The sequence below is a fragment of the Boleophthalmus pectinirostris genome, unplaced genomic scaffold, assembly GCF_026225935.1.
Source record: "Boleophthalmus pectinirostris isolate CB_2022bp ecotype Guang Dong unplaced genomic scaffold, ASM2622593v1 HiC_scaffold_4, whole genome shotgun sequence".
NCBI classification, from domain to species: domain Eukaryota; kingdom Metazoa; phylum Chordata; class Actinopteri; order Gobiiformes; family Gobiidae; genus Boleophthalmus; species Boleophthalmus pectinirostris.
The window spans coordinates 23509084-23527420 of NW_026571353.1; the positions used below are offsets into that span (position 1 = coordinate 23509084).

General features: G+C 37.4%; 2 protein-coding genes across 2 annotated transcripts; both read left to right on the forward strand.

The window, feature by feature from the left end:
* The first annotated feature begins 5620 nt into the window (after positions 1–5620).
* selenoe (selenoprotein e) lies at positions 5621–10027 on the forward strand. The gene is made up of 4 exons (XM_020919063.1): positions 5621–5722; positions 6399–6475; positions 6730–6808; positions 9884–10027. The coding sequence occupies exons 1-4, from the start codon at positions 5621–5623 to the stop codon at positions 10025–10027; spliced, it is 402 nt and encodes a 133-aa protein (XP_020774722.1).
* A 1364-nt stretch (positions 10028–11391) lies between these two features.
* zgc:112294 (transmembrane protein 17A) lies at positions 11392–13261 on the forward strand. The gene is made up of 4 exons (XM_020919094.2): positions 11392–11518; positions 11607–11710; positions 12550–12663; positions 12950–13261. The coding sequence occupies exons 1-4, from the start codon at positions 11392–11394 to the stop codon at positions 13259–13261; spliced, it is 657 nt and encodes a 218-aa protein (XP_020774753.2).
* Positions 13262–18337: the final 5076 nt, after the last annotated feature.

Sequence of the window (18337 nt, forward strand, 5' to 3'; positions counted from 1 at the left end):
CAAGGCAATACCAGACCAAAGGACAAACATATTACACATAATAGCCCATAACCACATGTAAATTAGGCTTCCAAGTTATATTTGGTAAAAAAGTTGTTTTTCTCCATGTTATTACTTTTGTTAAAAAAAAGTAACCTTCCATTCCCCACTGCAAAATTAAATTGACGCCTGTGATATGTTCTGATCACAAAACATTTCAAATCTGGTTCAGTTATATTCATTTGAGCCAGTGTTATTTGATAAAATTTCATTAAATATACTCTTATCAATTACAAAAATATAAAATATGTACATAAGTAAGTACATATCTTTCAAGTCCTAGTAAAGCACTACATTATTTGAACCTATATTTTCTAGATGTGAGATTTACCAAGAGGCCCGGCTATGGCTGACTCTATGGGTGTGTGTGGTGAACTCATCTGTGGTGAACTATGCAGGTCAAAGGTTCAGGCTAACCACCAGCTAATGCAAACTGCACATGCACCAGCAGATTGAAATTAAATGAGTTACGCAAACGCATTTCACTCCATTTAGCTGATTACTTAATTGTACCTCAGAATGTTTAATGTAAATCAAGTTGACGCTAAAAGAATCGTAACCGTAATTTGAAAAGTAAATGTTTCGTTTGTTTGTTTGTATTTTAATTCAGACAAAGTTAAGTGAGGGTGTAATGTTTTAGCAGTTGACAATGAAAAGCTGGTATAATGAGAGATGAGTAGCATTATTCAGTTACATTTACGTACACTTGAGTGAGTACTTTACAAATGATTGAGAAATGTATCTATTGTGCAAAACCAGGACTAAACTGGGACTCAACCTGGACCAGACTAGGACTAAACCAAAGCTTGAACAAGACCAAACCAAGTCTATATCAGGACTAAACTGGGATTAAACAAGGATCACATCACAACATGAGTACGGTAAATGCACCCTTTGTTTACGCTTCTCATTGTAAGTCTACAAGTGACAAAAGCTTTATGTTGGCAATATTAAATCATTTGAGCATTTGTATTTCTTGCACTGCTCCTTCAAGTGTACTTTTGTTTTCTCATCTGAGTCATCCATCGTTTGATTAATATTCAGATTATAAATGGGGTAATGTCTAGACAGCTAGACAGGGCACTTACTTGAGTTGTAGTTTCCTAAAATACTTTTACCCCTATTTGAGTAATTATTACTTTAACCTGTACTTTGAATTTCTACTTGATTAATATTATTTTGAAGTAATAGTACTCTATGGTAATGAGTAAAACTATTTTGGCTTCTCAACTTCCTTTTGGCCAGATGGTACTGAGTCACTATAGTCACAGTCTGTCTAAGAGGAAACAATATTTGGCAGCTTGAACTTCTGGTGTACAGTAGAGGCCACTCATTAGCATTGTGTTTGTCCTGTCTGAGGCCCTGACTTCCTTCAGTAATGCCCTGGTTCTTTATGACCAGGGCAGCTCATAAAGACCACCCCCCTTCACTTCCTTACCACCAGCAGCACATCCGAGCTGCCTGGGGCTTCAGACATCAGCTACAATACACGACTTTTACATGTGTCCCTGTGTGCATCCTGAATATGAACACGGATATTGGCTTGATTTCAGAAAAAAAGCTAAATCGGTAAGAAAACAGCCCAGTCTAGTGTCCTGCTGGTTGGTGGGCAGTATCCGGCGCTTCTGCAGAAACAGGAAGTGAGCACTTTTAAAATAAACTCTGTGAAGAAGGCCAGGATTACACCCCCAGTGTTGTGGAGGCTTTGATCGTGTGCCAGATGCAGAAATTGTAAAAGTGGCACAGTAATTGTAACTGTAGTGTGCTTTCCCTTTGTCAGCAGATTAATAATAACATCTCCATTTTGGCATGAACCATGTGATGTCAGCTCAAACATGCTGATGGGGAACACATATGGAGTGCATACACAGTAAAGGCCCCTCCCCCACTCCTCAGTCTGACTGCAACTTCTCCTGTTTTGCAAATTTTTATTCTACACAGATAGAAAAATCTGTGTTCTGGTAAATATATTTAGTTTCTTGGTAATCGGCAAAAATGAACTTCCCTTAAAAATGTCCTTACTTACTTTCATCATTATTGTGCTGAGGTTTTGCTGCTACTACTACTGTTACTACTACTGTTACTACTGCTACTACTGTTACTGTTACTACTACTGCTACTACTACTGTTGCTACTGCTACTACTGTTACTGTTACTACTACTGCTACTACTACTGTTGCTACTGCTACTACTGTTACTGTTACTACTACTGCTACTACTACTGTTACTACTGCTACTACTGCTGCTTACTACTGCTACTACTACTGTTACTACTGCTGCTGCCGTTACTACTGCTACTACTGCTGCTGCTACTCCTGCTGCTACTACTACTACTACTACTACTACTACTACTACTACTGATACTACTACTGCTGCTACTACTGCTGCTACTACTACTGCTACAGCTACCACTCTTGCTACTACTACTACTACTACTACTGTTACTACTGTTACTACTACTACTGCTTCTACCACTGTTACTACTGCTACTACTGTTACTGTTACTACTACTGCTACTACTACTGTTACTACTACTACTGCTTCTACCACTGTTACTACTGCTACTACTACTTACTACTGCTGCTACTACTGCTGCTGCTACTCCTGCTGCTGCTACTACTACTACTACTACTACTACTACTACTACTACTACTACTACTACTACTACTACTACTTCTGCTGCTACTACTACTGCTACAGCTACCACTACTTGCTACTACTACTACTACTACTACTACTACTACTACTACTACTACTACTACTGATACTACTGTTGCTGCTACTGCTACTACTACTACTACTACTACTACGATTACTGCTACTATTACTATTACTGTTACTATTACTATTACTACTACTACTACTACTACTATGCAAGGCAAGTGTATTTGTATAACATAATTTGTACACAAAGTAATGGAAATGCTTTGCAGAATAAGAAAGACATTAAAATAACAATATAAACAAAGCAAAACACAAATAATAAAATCAAATACTACTACTACAACTACTACTACTTCTCAGGTCCCCAAAGCACTGACTAAGCCTTTTAGTTTTACCTTCTGGCACTGCAGTATTAGGCCTGCTGCTGTCTTGTATTAAACCTTACAAGATGCATCTGCCATTAGGTAAAAAAAAAAAAAAAAGTGGACTTGAATGAAAAAATGAGACCTTTGTTCAGGATCTGCTCACATGATAACCTGCTTAATTCTTTGCCAAACAGAACAAAACATTAAAATGGGAATACATGACTCACACAATCCGATGACTATGAGCTGTGCAGATGTGGAAAAGATAGCACCAGAACAGTTGCTTCAGCATTCCAGGCCGCCATGGTTTATTTTTGTTGGAAAGATAATTGTCTGTGGCTACACAATTTGGAAGTTACCCGCCAAACTGCCAGTAAGCCAACGTGTGGCTGTGGGCGCCCTCTTGTGGTGACCTGGTGACTTTGCTTTTCCACAACAACAGAGAGCAATGGGGAGGGGAGAGAGGGCTTGTTTTCCTCAGCCTGTTGTGTGTGCAAATGTGGCGTGCTGTTGAAGTCATTCTCATAAAAAGACCATCCCAGGGTTAAGAAAAAAAACAAAAAAAAACTGCACATGGAGGAAAAACATGAAACAAAGAGAGAGAAGTGAATGATTTGTACAAAGCCATTTGGGGAATTCGCTTTTCCATGAGGGCAGAAGTTTGGGAGAAATTGGGTCAGTTTGCTAAGTATGTTGTTTACATTTGACGGTCGTGTTGGTTATACAATCTTCCAAGAATAAGCCAAAAGCATTTAGCATACAAATGACATACGGGCAATTAATCTGTTAGGAACTGGATCAAATGTTGTTATGAAAAGTCAAAATTCAGCTATTCTGAATTTTGACAGGATCAGGTCAACTTGTTCTTTGCCATTCTTGTTATTAACGTCTTATAGAGACAAATAGTTGGAAACAGTTAAGGCTTATGAGTTTTTCTCCATATATTTGAGCAAAATGTGTCTTACCCCAGCATAGAGTTACTGTATAAGAAGCTCTCTAGATCAGAATATGTTCACTGTGTGCTGTTTGCATGCTAGTTTTACCATCATATCCGCTGTGGTTGTTGTGAAAGAGTTGTGAAAAGCATCTTTAATTTTATCACATAAGCTCAGAATGCATAAGCAAGGAATAACTTCAGACTACTGCAAACTGTAAGAAATGACCTAGATCTATTTTTCATCTTTTTTTTTTTTTTTTTAGACAAACTGGGTAACAAAGTGACAAAAGCTTTATGTTGGCAATATTAAATCATCTGAGCATTTGTATTTCTTGCACTGCTTCTTTAGGTGTACTTTTGTTTTCTCATTTGTGTCATCCATCGTTTGATTAACATTCAAATTATAAATGGGGTAATGTCTAGAAAGTTGCACAGTTCCACTTACCTGAGTTGTAGTTTCCTAAAATAATTTTAGCCTTATTTGAGTAATTATTACTTGAACTAAAGCTTTGAATTTCTACTTGATTAATATTATTTTGAAGTAATAGTATTCAATGGTAATGAGTAAAGTTAATTTTATCACATAAGCTCAGAAAGCATAAGCAAGGAATAACTTTAGACTACTGCAAACTAGATCTATTTTCATGTTTTTTAGACAAACTGGTTACAGCTGCCTTAAATGACCTTTTATCAAAATGTAGTTGAGTCTTTTTTCTTGATTTTGTATGTAAAATATACCTTTAACATATGTATTAATTTAATTCTCTAAGTATCACATTCTTGTTGTCTTAGTTATTCATAAGTCAATGGAAGACCAGCTCAATACAGTCTAATTTTACCCATGTTCAAATTCAACCAAATGACATTATTGACGTTGTAGCCTGGTAGATTTTTATAGTTTTATTTATACACACGGACAGATGAATCTATTTCCGATAGAGGACGAATGAGACCAATTAAAGAGCCATTCTTCATGAAGGACCCTCCTGGAGACTGCAGTTTCCTGAGCTCTGAGAGAGACCCGCCTCACCCTGACCATTCGCCACCTGCCACCTGCATCTGTGGGAACCAGTGATAAGAGCGCAGATGTTTCATGGCTTCTGAGGACCACGACAGCATCTGATGTGGAAGGAACCAACTACTCTGAAAGACTGGGGTACTTTTAGCCCTTTGCAGTCAGACTGGACAATTAATCGCAACTATTTAGATAATAAAATGTCCTCTGCAAATAAGAACAGTTCAATATTTTTTATAGAAAAATCTTGTACCTGTACTTTAGACCTCTACAAACTGAAATACTGATATTCTTGTATTAATTCATGAGTTCAGATTTCCATCTTATTCTTTCAAATGTTGATATTGTTTACAACATGAACTCTGAACAGAATTCTACTTTTTAAAATACATATTGGAAATCAAATCACAATTAAATTATTTTCCAAAATCGTGCAGGCCTACTTTACAAACACAAAAGTTCTCTGGTATCAATACTGAGGTCAATAGAAAAGTTGTAGCACAGAATGTCAATGTGATTTGGTATAGTCCGGGCCGGTCACTGATTAAAAGGAAGTCTATACACATGGGCAAAGCATTCAGTAAGTCATTCAAAGACAAAATGTGGGCCTTTTTGGTGCTCACCCTGGTGCTCAGTGTTGGGGCATCAGAAAACAATGACACAGCAGTGGAGAAGCTTGAAATAGCCAGAGCTACAATATATGTAAGTATACAGACAGTTACTATTTTGTTTATTAAGTTATAGTTGCTAGAATGTATTGATTATTTTATGTTATTTAATATAAAAACAGTACCCATATGTTTCTGACCTTTTCTATTAATTAGAAGAACTCATATCTATAAAAAGGCAAAAGATGTGTACGGCTTTACTAAATAATTGGACAAAATTATAAATATACCTGATATGAGTATCTGCATGTGCAATAATACATCTTTGGTACCATATATGATTCATTTAAGAGCAAGTTCACACTCCTGGTTTGAGCCTATGTTTAGTCCTAATGGTAGATTTGGTTTGGTCCTGTCCTAGTCCTGGTTTAGTTCTTGTGAAATCCACATTTAGTTGCAAGTTGGAGTTGAGTTTATTCTTGATTTTGGTTTGGTTTATTTGAATGCAATCAAATCTGCCCTTGCTACTTTGGGGCTGAGATGGTAATACACAAAGTTGATATTATTCTATGGTTAGTTTAGATGCGATACTAATTAAAAGTAAGTGCTTACTTGCTAATAATGTTGCCAACTAAACAGAAAAGCTAGGCTATATAAAGAAAGTGTATTGTAGTCGTCTGGAGTAAACTAGCTCAAACAGCCTTGCACATTGTAGGCCTGTGTTTGATCGCAAAGTTATTTCATGTCTTGTGTCTTGCTTGTCCCTGCAGGCTCCCAGTGTGGTTGGATGAGCCATAAAGAAGATGCCTGAGCTCTATCACTTCCTCATGGAGCAGATGGCTTTGTAGTATCCTCATATGGTCCAAACATGAAAGTACATAATGTGGGAGGTAGTAGTATGCGAGCAACCTGCAATATCTCAAATAGTAGTAGTAGTAGTAGTGGAAGCAGTTAACATTTGTATCTAGTTTTGGCAGCACTTTTAAGTCAGAGCTCATCATAGTAAACAGCAAAAAAGCATGGTGATGTTACAGATTTGCTCATAAGTTATATTTTCTTTTCTAACATTTGCTGTACTGTGCCTTGACTTGTTCCGTTCAGCCATAACTTGCAATACAACTCATCAGAAGAGAAGAAGCCCCGTCTGGTCTTCTACAATGAGGCAGGAGAGGTGGTGAAGGTGAGATGTGGGTGAACAGGGTTGATCGTGAACAGTGTCAGAGCGCTGTGGGAGTCTCAGGCCGGCTGCTGCTCCTGTCTGATCACCTGTCAGACACTCACTCATATGGGGTTCACAGAGGGACATGAAGGCTATGAATGAATCTAGCAATATGGATTTTAAAGGGTTCATATTACACTAGTTTCTGATCTATATGTTATAATGTTCCTATTCAAAAACCTACCTGGACTTGTGTTTTGTTTCATTCACATGTTTCCCTAGTGGATCAATATGGATGTGTCTCTTGGAGATCAATAAAGTCTGTCTATGTCTAAGTTTAAGTTTTAAACACCATACACCTTTACTAGAATCATTTGATCTCAGCCCAGGAACTGCCGATTTCTACTGAACTAAAGGTAGAAGTTAGCAGTTAACTTGAAAACCACTTCATGACATGACAAAGTCGAACACAGCATTTTGAGCTTTGGAGCTGTAGAAAAACTAACAATAAAAGATTAAATAAACAACAATAAAAGAAACAAACATAACTTTGGGTATGTGCTTGAAAAAACAAAACAAAAAACATTATAAAATAGTTTAAAACTCACAAAGGTCAATTTTATGTTAATATATGACCTTCAATGAAATACTCACCAAACACAGTGCAATGAGAACGAACAAAGTGACATGAATAACAAAAATAATAGTCAGTTTAAATTAAAAGGGCTCAAAGGAGCAAACAATATGGTAATTTTTTAAGTACATTTTGATATTTTAGTTTATTTATTTTAAAAATGCTCTATGTTACTTTTGTGTCGGAGGGTTTAAGTTTAATGCTTTACTGTGGATTCATCAGCCGGATTCACTTTGGGGAAACTGTCTGACCTTGCAGCATTAGGATTCATTCGCTCGGCTGTAAGCGGGTACTTTTTTAAAATTTAACCAATCGCTGCTATTTGGTCGTGATGTATGTAATGCGCCACTAACGGGGCTAACTGGTATATTAAGCCCAAATCCTGTAGAAAGAAGGGCAATAACGTCTTTCCCCTTGATAAAATTAACCAAACATTCTCTTTGTTCTGGCTTTAAATCCTTGATCTTGAGAATCGTTGCCAACACAGAATGTATGACTCTCGCACTTCAGGGGTCTTACAAAGCTTCTAGTGTATTTCAATTCCTGACCTAGTCACTGGAGAGAAATTAAATTGAGCGGAGGCACTAGGTGGCGCCAGCCTGGCTCGTAACATCTCAAAATAGACAAGCAATTGGTGGACCACCTCCAAACAGAAAACACCAGTTCGAATCCTTATTTATCATAAATGCAACTTCTCAGTGGGACAATGGAATCTGATTTTCTTGTGTTTTTATATAATATATCTCAATAAAACCTCCACTATATTAAAGATATATTTAAAAAATGTATTTTTCTCAACATCATCTGAAATTATTCTGAAACTCCAGTGTTGTTGTGAATCGTTTTCCCACAGAGGCAGTATTTTTGTCACTGCCTGTAAAAAGTCTCCACTGAAACCAGCTCTAATGAATTGAACGTTTTGCAGAACACATCACAGGACTCTTGTGGGATCACAGACTAAACCTATACTTTACTCAGCCATTGTTTATCACATGCTTTTCTGAGGGATTCTGGTTGGCAGTTTTAAGTATACTGTGACTGTATGGTGCAACTGGGCAGGAGCAGCTCTATACAATGTTATGTGACATTGTGTGCACTATACTTATATTTTATAGCCAGCTAAAGTAAAGATGCTCTTGCTTTAAGCTAGATGTATTTATTTTTTCTCTAAAATGTATTGACTTATCAAGAGACTACAAATAATATGCAAAAAGTTGGGGATTTGTCATTATTGAAAACTGAAAAAGTCTAAATAATAATTACATTTTTAAACCTTTTCTCACTTCTCTCTTTAGTGTAAACTTTGAAATTTGACATTTAAAAAGAAACTTGAACATTCTTCAAAAAAATTAAGACCAGCATTATTGTCAGTCCCATTTATAGATAAATTGACTCAGTAGTGGGCCTATATTGATATTTTGCAGTGAATGTCATCAACATTCCCTGGGGGTGTGATGCTAACTATAGGCTCTGCTCTGTCTGAGGTCTTGTTAGACTTTGTAAGAGCTTTATTTTAACACAATCTGACCATAACGAACTGCCCTAGGTGAGCTGATTTGTGTCATTTGTGCCATCTCAAATAACATTACACACAAGATAGATAGCATTAGCCAACAGTTTTTCAGTGAGTCACACTGGCACCTAATCAAACCAATCAAACACCTAAACAGGATAATGAAGACTTCTATTAATCACAGGCTCCTGAAAATGTGCTGTTTAAATCCAGTTTGTGCTTTTTTCTTGAGCTGATACATATACTTGTAGAACACCCCCAGCATGATGTTACTGCAAAGTTATAGGCCTACAAACAAAAGCAGTGCAAATTTGGTGCAATATTTCTGTGTACACTAAGGTGACCAGACATCCCTATTTACCTGGGACAGTCCCCGTTTTGAGCCCTGTGTCCCCTGTCCCAGATTTATTCAAAAACAGTGATTTGTCCCACTTTTATACAATGTATGTCCCAGGTGTCCCTATTTTTGATCAGTTTGATCTACACCAGGTCTAAACCAGGTTTACATCAACTCTAAACCAGGACTAAAACAAGACTATCACAATTTTTAACTAATCTGATCCCCGCCAACAGTAAAGAGGAGCATACATTGTCATTTGTTTAGCCAAAATACAGAAAACTATGTTTGCGAATGACCACAAAGCAAAAAAGTGCAGCAACAGAAGACACTCAGATTATGACACAAGAATGCACAATCTTACAATTTATTTATACCAACCCGGGTGTGTCCTAGTTTAGATGCACAATATACTGCAATAGTATCAGTGTCAACTATGGGAAAAGATTGTAATAATAACAACAACACTGCAGGAATTAATAGCACGATATTTTGCTATGCAGCCTATAATTAGTCCTATATAAGGCAGTGGGATTCCTATGGTCATTTGTCATATAACCTCCATGTGTTATGTTTGGTCTAATGCCCTGTGTGTGTGTTTGAACTCCTCAGACCGTCCGGGTGAAGAAGATGACATCGGCTGAGATCTGCAGCCTGCTGGACTCACTGGGCTTCTACAAGAGGTCCAAGAAAGGGGAGGAGGTGCCAGAAGACTTCCAGAACTTCCCCCTGCGCGCCCCCAGGGACGAGCTTTAAGGACCCCTTGCGGCTGAACTCTGCCACTGCACCTGGAACACACCAATGACGAATGGGGCCTAAAGGTTATACACACAGGCCAGGCTCCTTTCTGAAGACACGCTGGACCAGGGCAGTACGCAGTTCAAATCCATGAGTCACTGTTTGACCATTTTACAAAATAAACAATAGCTTTTTTCCTACTATTGTGTAATGTCTGCTAAGTCTAGACACAAGGCACTACACACATTATTGCAAACATGTTAGTAGATGAAGCAAGATTGTTAATCAAATAAAAATATATGACATAGTTTGTTATAGGCCTATATCATAATATTTGTCATAATACGCAACTTATTATTAATGTAAATGAATAAACAATCCCTACATTATAGCCCTATATAATGTCTAATTTAGTGTGGAAAAACGTGCAAAAAATGAATTTCAGAAGTTACTGATACGATACATACCTCGATACATAGGCCACGATACAATACATTTCATGATACACTGAGCTTATGATTTGATACAATTCAGTACAATATATTTCAAATCAATTCGATATGGTTCAATAAATAATAATGCTAATACTAAAAGTCTTTGTTAAAGCACTTCATATGAAACACACCCATTTTAAACATCAAAACAGTGAATATGTCAAACGTGTCGCATAAACAAGTTTCCTTCCTCTACACAAGCAGCAAAACTGTAGCGCTGTAACAAAATAATTTAGTAAAATATACCAAAAAATACTCTTGGAGATATATCAGTACAGGAGCCCTCAATACTGATACTGTATCATCACATTAAACAATACGGTATATAAATATTTCAATATATTTGGCATTTTTTGGCAACAAATCAACTTTTTTTTTCATCCATTCAGGTTCAGTACATTTTAATACAGTTATATGACACCACTGGAACATCATGAATAATAATAATAATAAAAAAAACATACACTGATTATGCATTTTAAGATGGTGTTTTAACAGCAATCAAGAACAAAGAAACCCAAATGAGACAAGTCCTCTAAGAATACCCTCACACAGTCTATGAACCTCTGCACCACTGTACTCACCATTCTCCTGCACTGAAAAACCCAGTCCTTTAAATCTCTTTATTTTCTGTTTTCCCTCCAAAGATTCAGTGCTATTCTCAAATTAAATCAATTTAACCAGAATCCTATAAATGGCCCCTGACAAACCAATTCCACTGTTTCCAACCTAATCCTCATCCCGCCTCCTCCTGCTGTAATCTGATTATCTGGAGTGTCTGCCAGCGTGCATCTGTGTGGGATTAGCTGCTAGCAACGCTGGAGCTAACACAGTAGTACACATAGTAGTTTTTTTGTTTGGACATGGTCAGGAGTTCAAAGCAGAGTCATGCCTGTCTTCTACTCACCTGTACCAGAGAATATACACATGGGGCTGGCCTATATGGGCAGCTCAGTGTTCACCAACAACAGAACTGCAGACAGTGATTACCCCAGGGAGCAAGAGGACACATTTGGTGAGTTAAAATGTCTATGAAGTAATAATATAACTGTTAATAAGTAATGTGGTACAGTATGTAATGTATTTTGTAATTTATGTTTTAGGGAATGAACTGGTGTCTCATCTTCCTCTCCAAATGCTCCTCTACTTCAACATGTTCTACTTCCCATGTTGGTGGTTCTCCGCAGTCTTCATGTTGGACGCGAAGGTAATGTAATATAGACTCTTCAATACACTGTGTTTGTGCAGAATTTAAGTTTACATTGATCATCTGACATTGTAAAACAAAAAATATGTTAGATATTTTAATTGAATCTCACAGTAGTCAGTAACTGTAATTACTGTGTTAGTGTTTTGTGTAGTCTCCAATTGCACAGCTACAATTTAAATATGGATGTTATTATTATTAGATACATTCTCCATATACAAATATTACAAATGATTCTTAACATTTATTTACTTTATCTAATTCAAATAAAAATTAACAGTGAAATAAATGTGAGAGGAAGTGCAACATTTTCTGTCTTAATTGAAAGACCCTAACAGTGTGACTGTGGAGTCATCTAGTGGTACTTCCATGCACTGTGTATTTCAGATTCTACTCTAAATAAGTACACCTTTATTGGGAGAAAACTATTTAAAAGGTCCTATTTTCTAATCTATGTTATAATATTATTTTCTTATAACAACTGTACCTAGAGTTGTGTTTTGTTTCATTCATACTTGTTAAATACGCAAACCCTGCATATTTAGGCTGAGTTCTTCTCTCGAACAGAACACACTCTGTTCCACCTTGTTATTTGGTTTGCCTGTGTATTTAAACTCCATACACCTTCACTAGAATCCTTTGGATCATTTCAGCCCTGGAATTACCTCTCAACTTAACAAAAGGTAAAAGGTAGCTGTTAACTTGAAAATTACCACTTCACGGCATCACAAGGTTTATCAGAGCATTTTGAGCTTTGGAGATGTGGACAGACTAATAATAAAGGATTACTCAAACATGTACAATCATTTATTCGTTGTCATGTCATTCTGTCTTTTCAGTATGAGCTTCTGGCTGACTATTATCAGGGGCTGCTGATAACTGGGATAGTTCTGCTCACTATTGTAGAAGTGACCCGACTGTATCTGGGCTACGTGGGAAACCTGAAGGAAAAGGTAACTACATACTGCAACATCTGTGCTGGTTAACCTCAAGTGCATCAAATAAGGCTCATTTTATGATGCTATTTTGTGTAGTGTATTCAACCTTAGGCCTAATGTAAAATTATGCATACTTAAAGTCCCATATTACACAATTTTCAGATCTATGTCTCATTTTTATTTTGAAAGTTTAACTGCTTACCAGAAAGTAATTAAAATAATGTTTAGATCATACAATATAATGCATTTAAGTCAACATTTAATTTTTCTATAAAAAGTTACTCCTTGCTGTCTTTCCCAGGTCCCTGAGCTGGCTGCCTTCTGGGTGCTGTCCTTCACCTTCCCTGTGCCTGTGCTGCTCTTCTTCCTCACTGATGAAGATACTCTGATCCTTCCTTTAGAGAGAGCCACTCACTCCCTGTACTTGTTGTTTGTGGTGGCAGAGCTGATGGCGTCTTTCTTGGCCCTGCGCACTATGACCCGCAAACTGCTTCTGCTTTTCCACCTCCGGCAGCTGGGCAGAGTGGAGAGTCTGAGCCCTGTGTATGGCCTGGCCCTACCCTACCACCGGGGGGCGCTCACTGTGACGCCGATACACCACATGTACCACTAGACCAGAACAGCTTCAGTACAAAGTTATTTATAATGATGACCTGCCATTACTACAGTAATGATTCATGTGGTTCCCATGGCAACAGGCTTACTGCTTCATAGTATAAAAGGCTATGGCTAAAATCTCTAGTTCTCTATCTACAGACATTTTTATGATATTGTTGGGATTAAGGTGTACTGCGATCCACTCTTGTTTTAAATGCTGCTGTTTTTTTTTGTTTTTTTGTTTTGTTTTGTTTTCTTTCTTTGCAGGTGCCTTACTGTTTTTGCAGAATATGGTGTTGGCTACATTTCTCAGAAAATGACACATTTTCATAACTAACTTGAATGCTTGAATACCATGTCAGACAAACATTTTTCTAAATTCTGAAATTCTTTTGGATTTTCATGTTTTGTGTGTTTTAAATGTGTGCCAATTGTGTCTATTTTGTATCATCAGATGAAGTTTTTTTAATTATATATTTTTTAATCATAAGTTATGCAGTTTTTCTATTGTGTTTGTAGTTGGATGCTAATTGTAAACATATGAAGTGAACTATTCTTTAAATTTAAATTTTGACCATTTTGTGGTGCAGTATCAATAGTGTGGATTATTTATTGGTACATTTTACTCAATTATTCTGTGACAGTGCTACAATTTTGTTGCTTGTTTAAAGAAAGGAAATTTGCATTCAGTACAATTGACATATTCACTGTTTGATGACTAAAATTTATGTATTTCATATTAAATTTGTGCAGATTTTCATGTGCACTTTCCTGATTATCAAATATACCAGAAGATTGTGATAATATTGTTTCATGTATCGAATCATGAGGGACCCTGTGATTCTCAGCCCTGTATACCCATGCCAATTGCAATTAAGGTCACATTGCACTTGTAGGCAACTTCCAGATCTCATTTTCTTTTTTTAAACAAGCTAAAAAAAAACTGCAGCTGTATAAAAGTTTCAATAACAAAGTCAAGTGTGGTAACATATGGCCTCCCTCATGCCTTCACTGTGATGGATGAGAGACACGACTGCACTATGCTGAATCATGCTGGTTTTTCTCCCTATTTGCTCTTGTTTCCGGGGCTAAATTGTGTTTTTGAGTCTAAAATGGCATTACCGTCGCTCAAATGCTGTATAAAGTAACGCTTCTTTTATTTCTCGAATGCGTTATGTGAAAGTGATTCGATTTCCACATCACAGCACAGTAAATCAGCACTGCGTGGGATGTAAGAATCTAATTTCAGTTTAAAGGCAGACTGCAGTGGTAGGTGCTCTACTCTAGGTCGACCACATGGGGACAGTGTTGACCAGGAGAGGGGGCAGGAAGATGGCGCAGTGGAGAAAAGCCCCTGGCAAAGGAAGAAAGGTGAATCTGTCAGCACAGAGAGATGTCTTTGATCATTCATGACTGACTCAACCTGATGTGGCTCTGGTGTACAGCACTGCGGATGTTTTTCAGACGGCTTTGAACAAAAAAGTGTAAAACAAACAAACAAACAAAAACATCACAATTTTAAAAACCTGGAGAGTGTAGATTGTTAATTGTAAAGGGTCACATTTTTATATAGTGCCTTTCCACCTCCAAAGTACTCAAAGCATTTTACATTTTACATCAAGGAACCATTCACCATTCACACACACGTTCATTCTCCAGTGCAGACACTAAAGGTGCATTAAATGTCTTGCCCAAGGACACAATGACAGCATTCATCTGTGGGAACTAGAACCGCACTGCCAAACCTGTGGGTCTGTGGATCTGACTGCTCAACCAATGATGTTTATGTTGAGAGAGGGATTCAAACCGATGAATCATCACAAAGGGTAAAGCTATAAAAGTCAATGATTGATGCAAACTATTAGGTCTTCCAACTGATCGGCTAAACTTTTAAAAATAAATTGTGCACACTGCAGTGATTATGAAAATGATATTCTAAACAAAGATTAAAAGATCAATACAATTTAGCTCAAATCAAATGTACTAAATGGGCCATTACTTGTTGAAGAGTCACTACTTTTTTGTCTGCATGTAAATATTTGTCTGTAATGCGTATGACATTAAAGTTACCAACAGCAAGAATGCATGTTTGTCATTGTATTTTCGGGGAATAGAAACACCTGTATAAATACATTTTACTGCCATACTGTGAAACATTCTAGACAAAGCAATAACATCTCCATAGAGACAAAAAAAAGTTGCATAGTGCATTTTTAAAGTAGCAACTAAAAATGAACTAGAACTGCAAAAACCCTGTGTAGTCTGCCACCACTGTAATACAACTTGATTGGATATGATTGGTGAAATGACTAAAGGTCACCAAGACAAAAAAAAAAATCTATTAATGGTGGATTATAACATGTTTCATAAAGCTCTCAAGGTTGCTCTACAATTCCTTTCTAGTTCACTCTTTTAAATTACTCCACTGGGCCCTGTTGCCTTTTCCACAGTGCCTAAAAGTGTAGTGCTGTTGAGTCTTGCTCTCAGACTTGTTACAGTTTATCTTTGCCAATATTTTTCTGAATAAATGAATGAACTAATACATTGAAAAATAAATCATCTAACACTCAGGCAGAATGCTGTAACTTTTAATAAGTGGATTTTTTTTGTGAACTCAGCCATCTGACTTGTTGCAGTGGAGTGGTTGGTTGAAACCCTATTATTTGAGCTGGAACATAGTTGAGAGCGAGTGTAGTGGTTGAGAAAAGGATGTGAGAAACAGCCTCAACATTCAGAACCACTCGCAGAGACCGTAGAGCTCTGCACAAAAACATGAGAGTGCACCAGGGCATTTTGTGCTGAAATCATCCATGCGTCAAGATGACAGTAGGTGAGATTTCAAACTGAAAGCTGACAAAAAGAGACAATTTCTCATGTCATAGAGCTATTAATAATAACAAATAAACAGAAAAATCATACTTAATTTGAAACACGGGAAATTGTCCAGTTGACCGTTCATTTATATGGACTGCAGTGATGTTTAAAGGGCCCATATTATTCTATTTTCTGATATATGTTATAATGTTGTTTCCTTATCACAAACATACATGCAGTTGTGTTTTGTTTCATTCACACATGTTTTACAGACCCTGAATATTTAGAGTTCTTCTCTTAAATAGAAAACACTTCCACTTCATTATGTCATGTGGTAATATAGGAAGGGCTTAACTGTATTTTTTAACTCCATGCACTTTCACTATAATCATTTGGATGAGTCAACTCTGACATTGCCAATCTTTTCTGAAAGATCATTGTTAACTTGAAGACAATCGCTTCATGCCATGAAAAGGTGGAACAGAACATTCTGAGCTTTGGAGTGTAGACAGACTAATAATAAAGGATTACTCAAACACGTGTGAATGAAACAAAACACAACTCCAGATATGAGTTAACAACATTCTAACATGGCACAAAAATCCATCTTAAGTAATATATAGGACCTTTAAAGTGTCTACTTGCCCCAAATTATTTTACAGTTATGTAGTCAGTCTTGGAATTATCCCACCAAAAGCCCATACTTGCTAAGATGGAGTGTTTCTCCAATAAGATGAATGAGGATGTGCTCATGTAACTGTTACATAAAAGTGCATGTCTGTACTTTCATACAAAGCAGCACATTCAACCCAACAGCTGGAGTTCATTTACTCCATGTTCTACACACTGTATTTACTGTAATAAGCCTCTATAGCACACAGCAGATCTAGCACCCAGTGGCAGAGAACATTGAAATTGCCAATAAGAAATGTGCTCACCTTTAGTTTAGCCAAATAAGTATTTTTATAATAGTCATAATCCTGGCCAGTGTCTTGCAACCTAATGTTCCATTTCTTTCCTGCTTATAATCTTGTTCCTTGTTTGATGAAGTCGCCTTCTTCAAAACTTGAACACAATGGCCCAGCACTGCACCAGGAGGGGGGAGTGAAATCTTAATTATGTCTGGACACAGCTCAGAGGTAATCACAGCATAAGAGAGGCCTGAGCTGTGGGAAGGACCATAGAGACAGTACAGACCAGTGTGTTTGTGAGAGAGTAGATTACACCTACAGCAACTGTTGGTAAAGTGTTTGTCCATCGATCTAAAAGTTGGCTGTGCGAGTCCAGCTCCTACAAATGAATACTGTCATTGTATCCTTGTGCAAGACACTTAACCCTTCTCACCCCCACTCTGGATACACTGGCGTATGAGTGTGTGTGTTCCTTGCTGTAAAGCACTTTGAGCACTTTGAGCCCCACATCCGATGACAGTGGCTCAGTGCTTAGAGCAATCATCCACCACCCCAAAGGTTGGATGTTTGATTTCCGCTCAGATCAAGTTTTAACACTTCACTCACCTTGGCTAGTGTGTATATAGTGTGAGCATGAGTGAGCAGATTGGCAGTCTTGCTTCCATCTCTAGGGCTGCTGGGTTACTACAATATTTGTAAAAATGTGCTCATGACTACTGCATAAGCTTTGCAAAGCTGGTGTTTTATTTCATGCATATTCGACTTGTATGACTCCAAATTTAACATAAGTACTTCATGCCATGGGCTTTGGGCCAATAGAAACAAGCAATAGTACAAAATAATATTACTTAAATATGAACTTACGCAAGTTAACAGTGACTGAACACATTTCTATGCACTTGTGGCTTCAACATCTATGTTCATATTTGTCAATGATAGTCTCTTTCGTGGTATCGGAGCATGGGATTTAAACAGCTTTCATGAGGGGCTTATGCTTTCACAGCCTTCAAGGCTCCAGACATGAAGGAATCTGACATAGCATGCAGGCAGGCAGGGAATATTAAAACTCCACTTGAAATTGGCGTCTGGATATTTTCAATTTAGCTCTGATTACCTGGGTGAGAGGGGATAGCAGACCAATTGACTTCCCCTGCTGCCTTAAATGGCTACTCGCTACTGTATAGATGAATATTTGATCAAGAGCGACAGTATTACATTTGCTGGGGTTGATGAAAAAGGGGGCTGTGGTCCACTCCCTCCAGAGAAAATGATTAGAACGGTACAAGTGATTTGACTTTCATTGGCCTGGGATTCAAATACAGCTTTTGCAATGGCACTATTTGCTTATGAAGGAATTATTGAGCAGA

Excerpts from the sequence above, each read along its gene's own strand:
- zgc:112294 (XM_020919094.2), top strand. The coding sequence starts at position 11,392 with ATGCCTGTCTTCTACTCACCTGTACCAGAGAATATACACATGGGGCTG. Across the intron at positions 11,519-11,606 it reads GGAGCAAGAGGACACATTTG|GGAATGAACTGGTGTCTCAT; the intron begins GTGAGTTAAAAT and ends TTTATGTTTTAG. Across the intron at positions 12,664-12,949 it reads TGGGAAACCTGAAGGAAAAG|GTCCCTGAGCTGGCTGCCTT; the intron begins GTAACTACATAC and ends TGTCTTTCCCAG.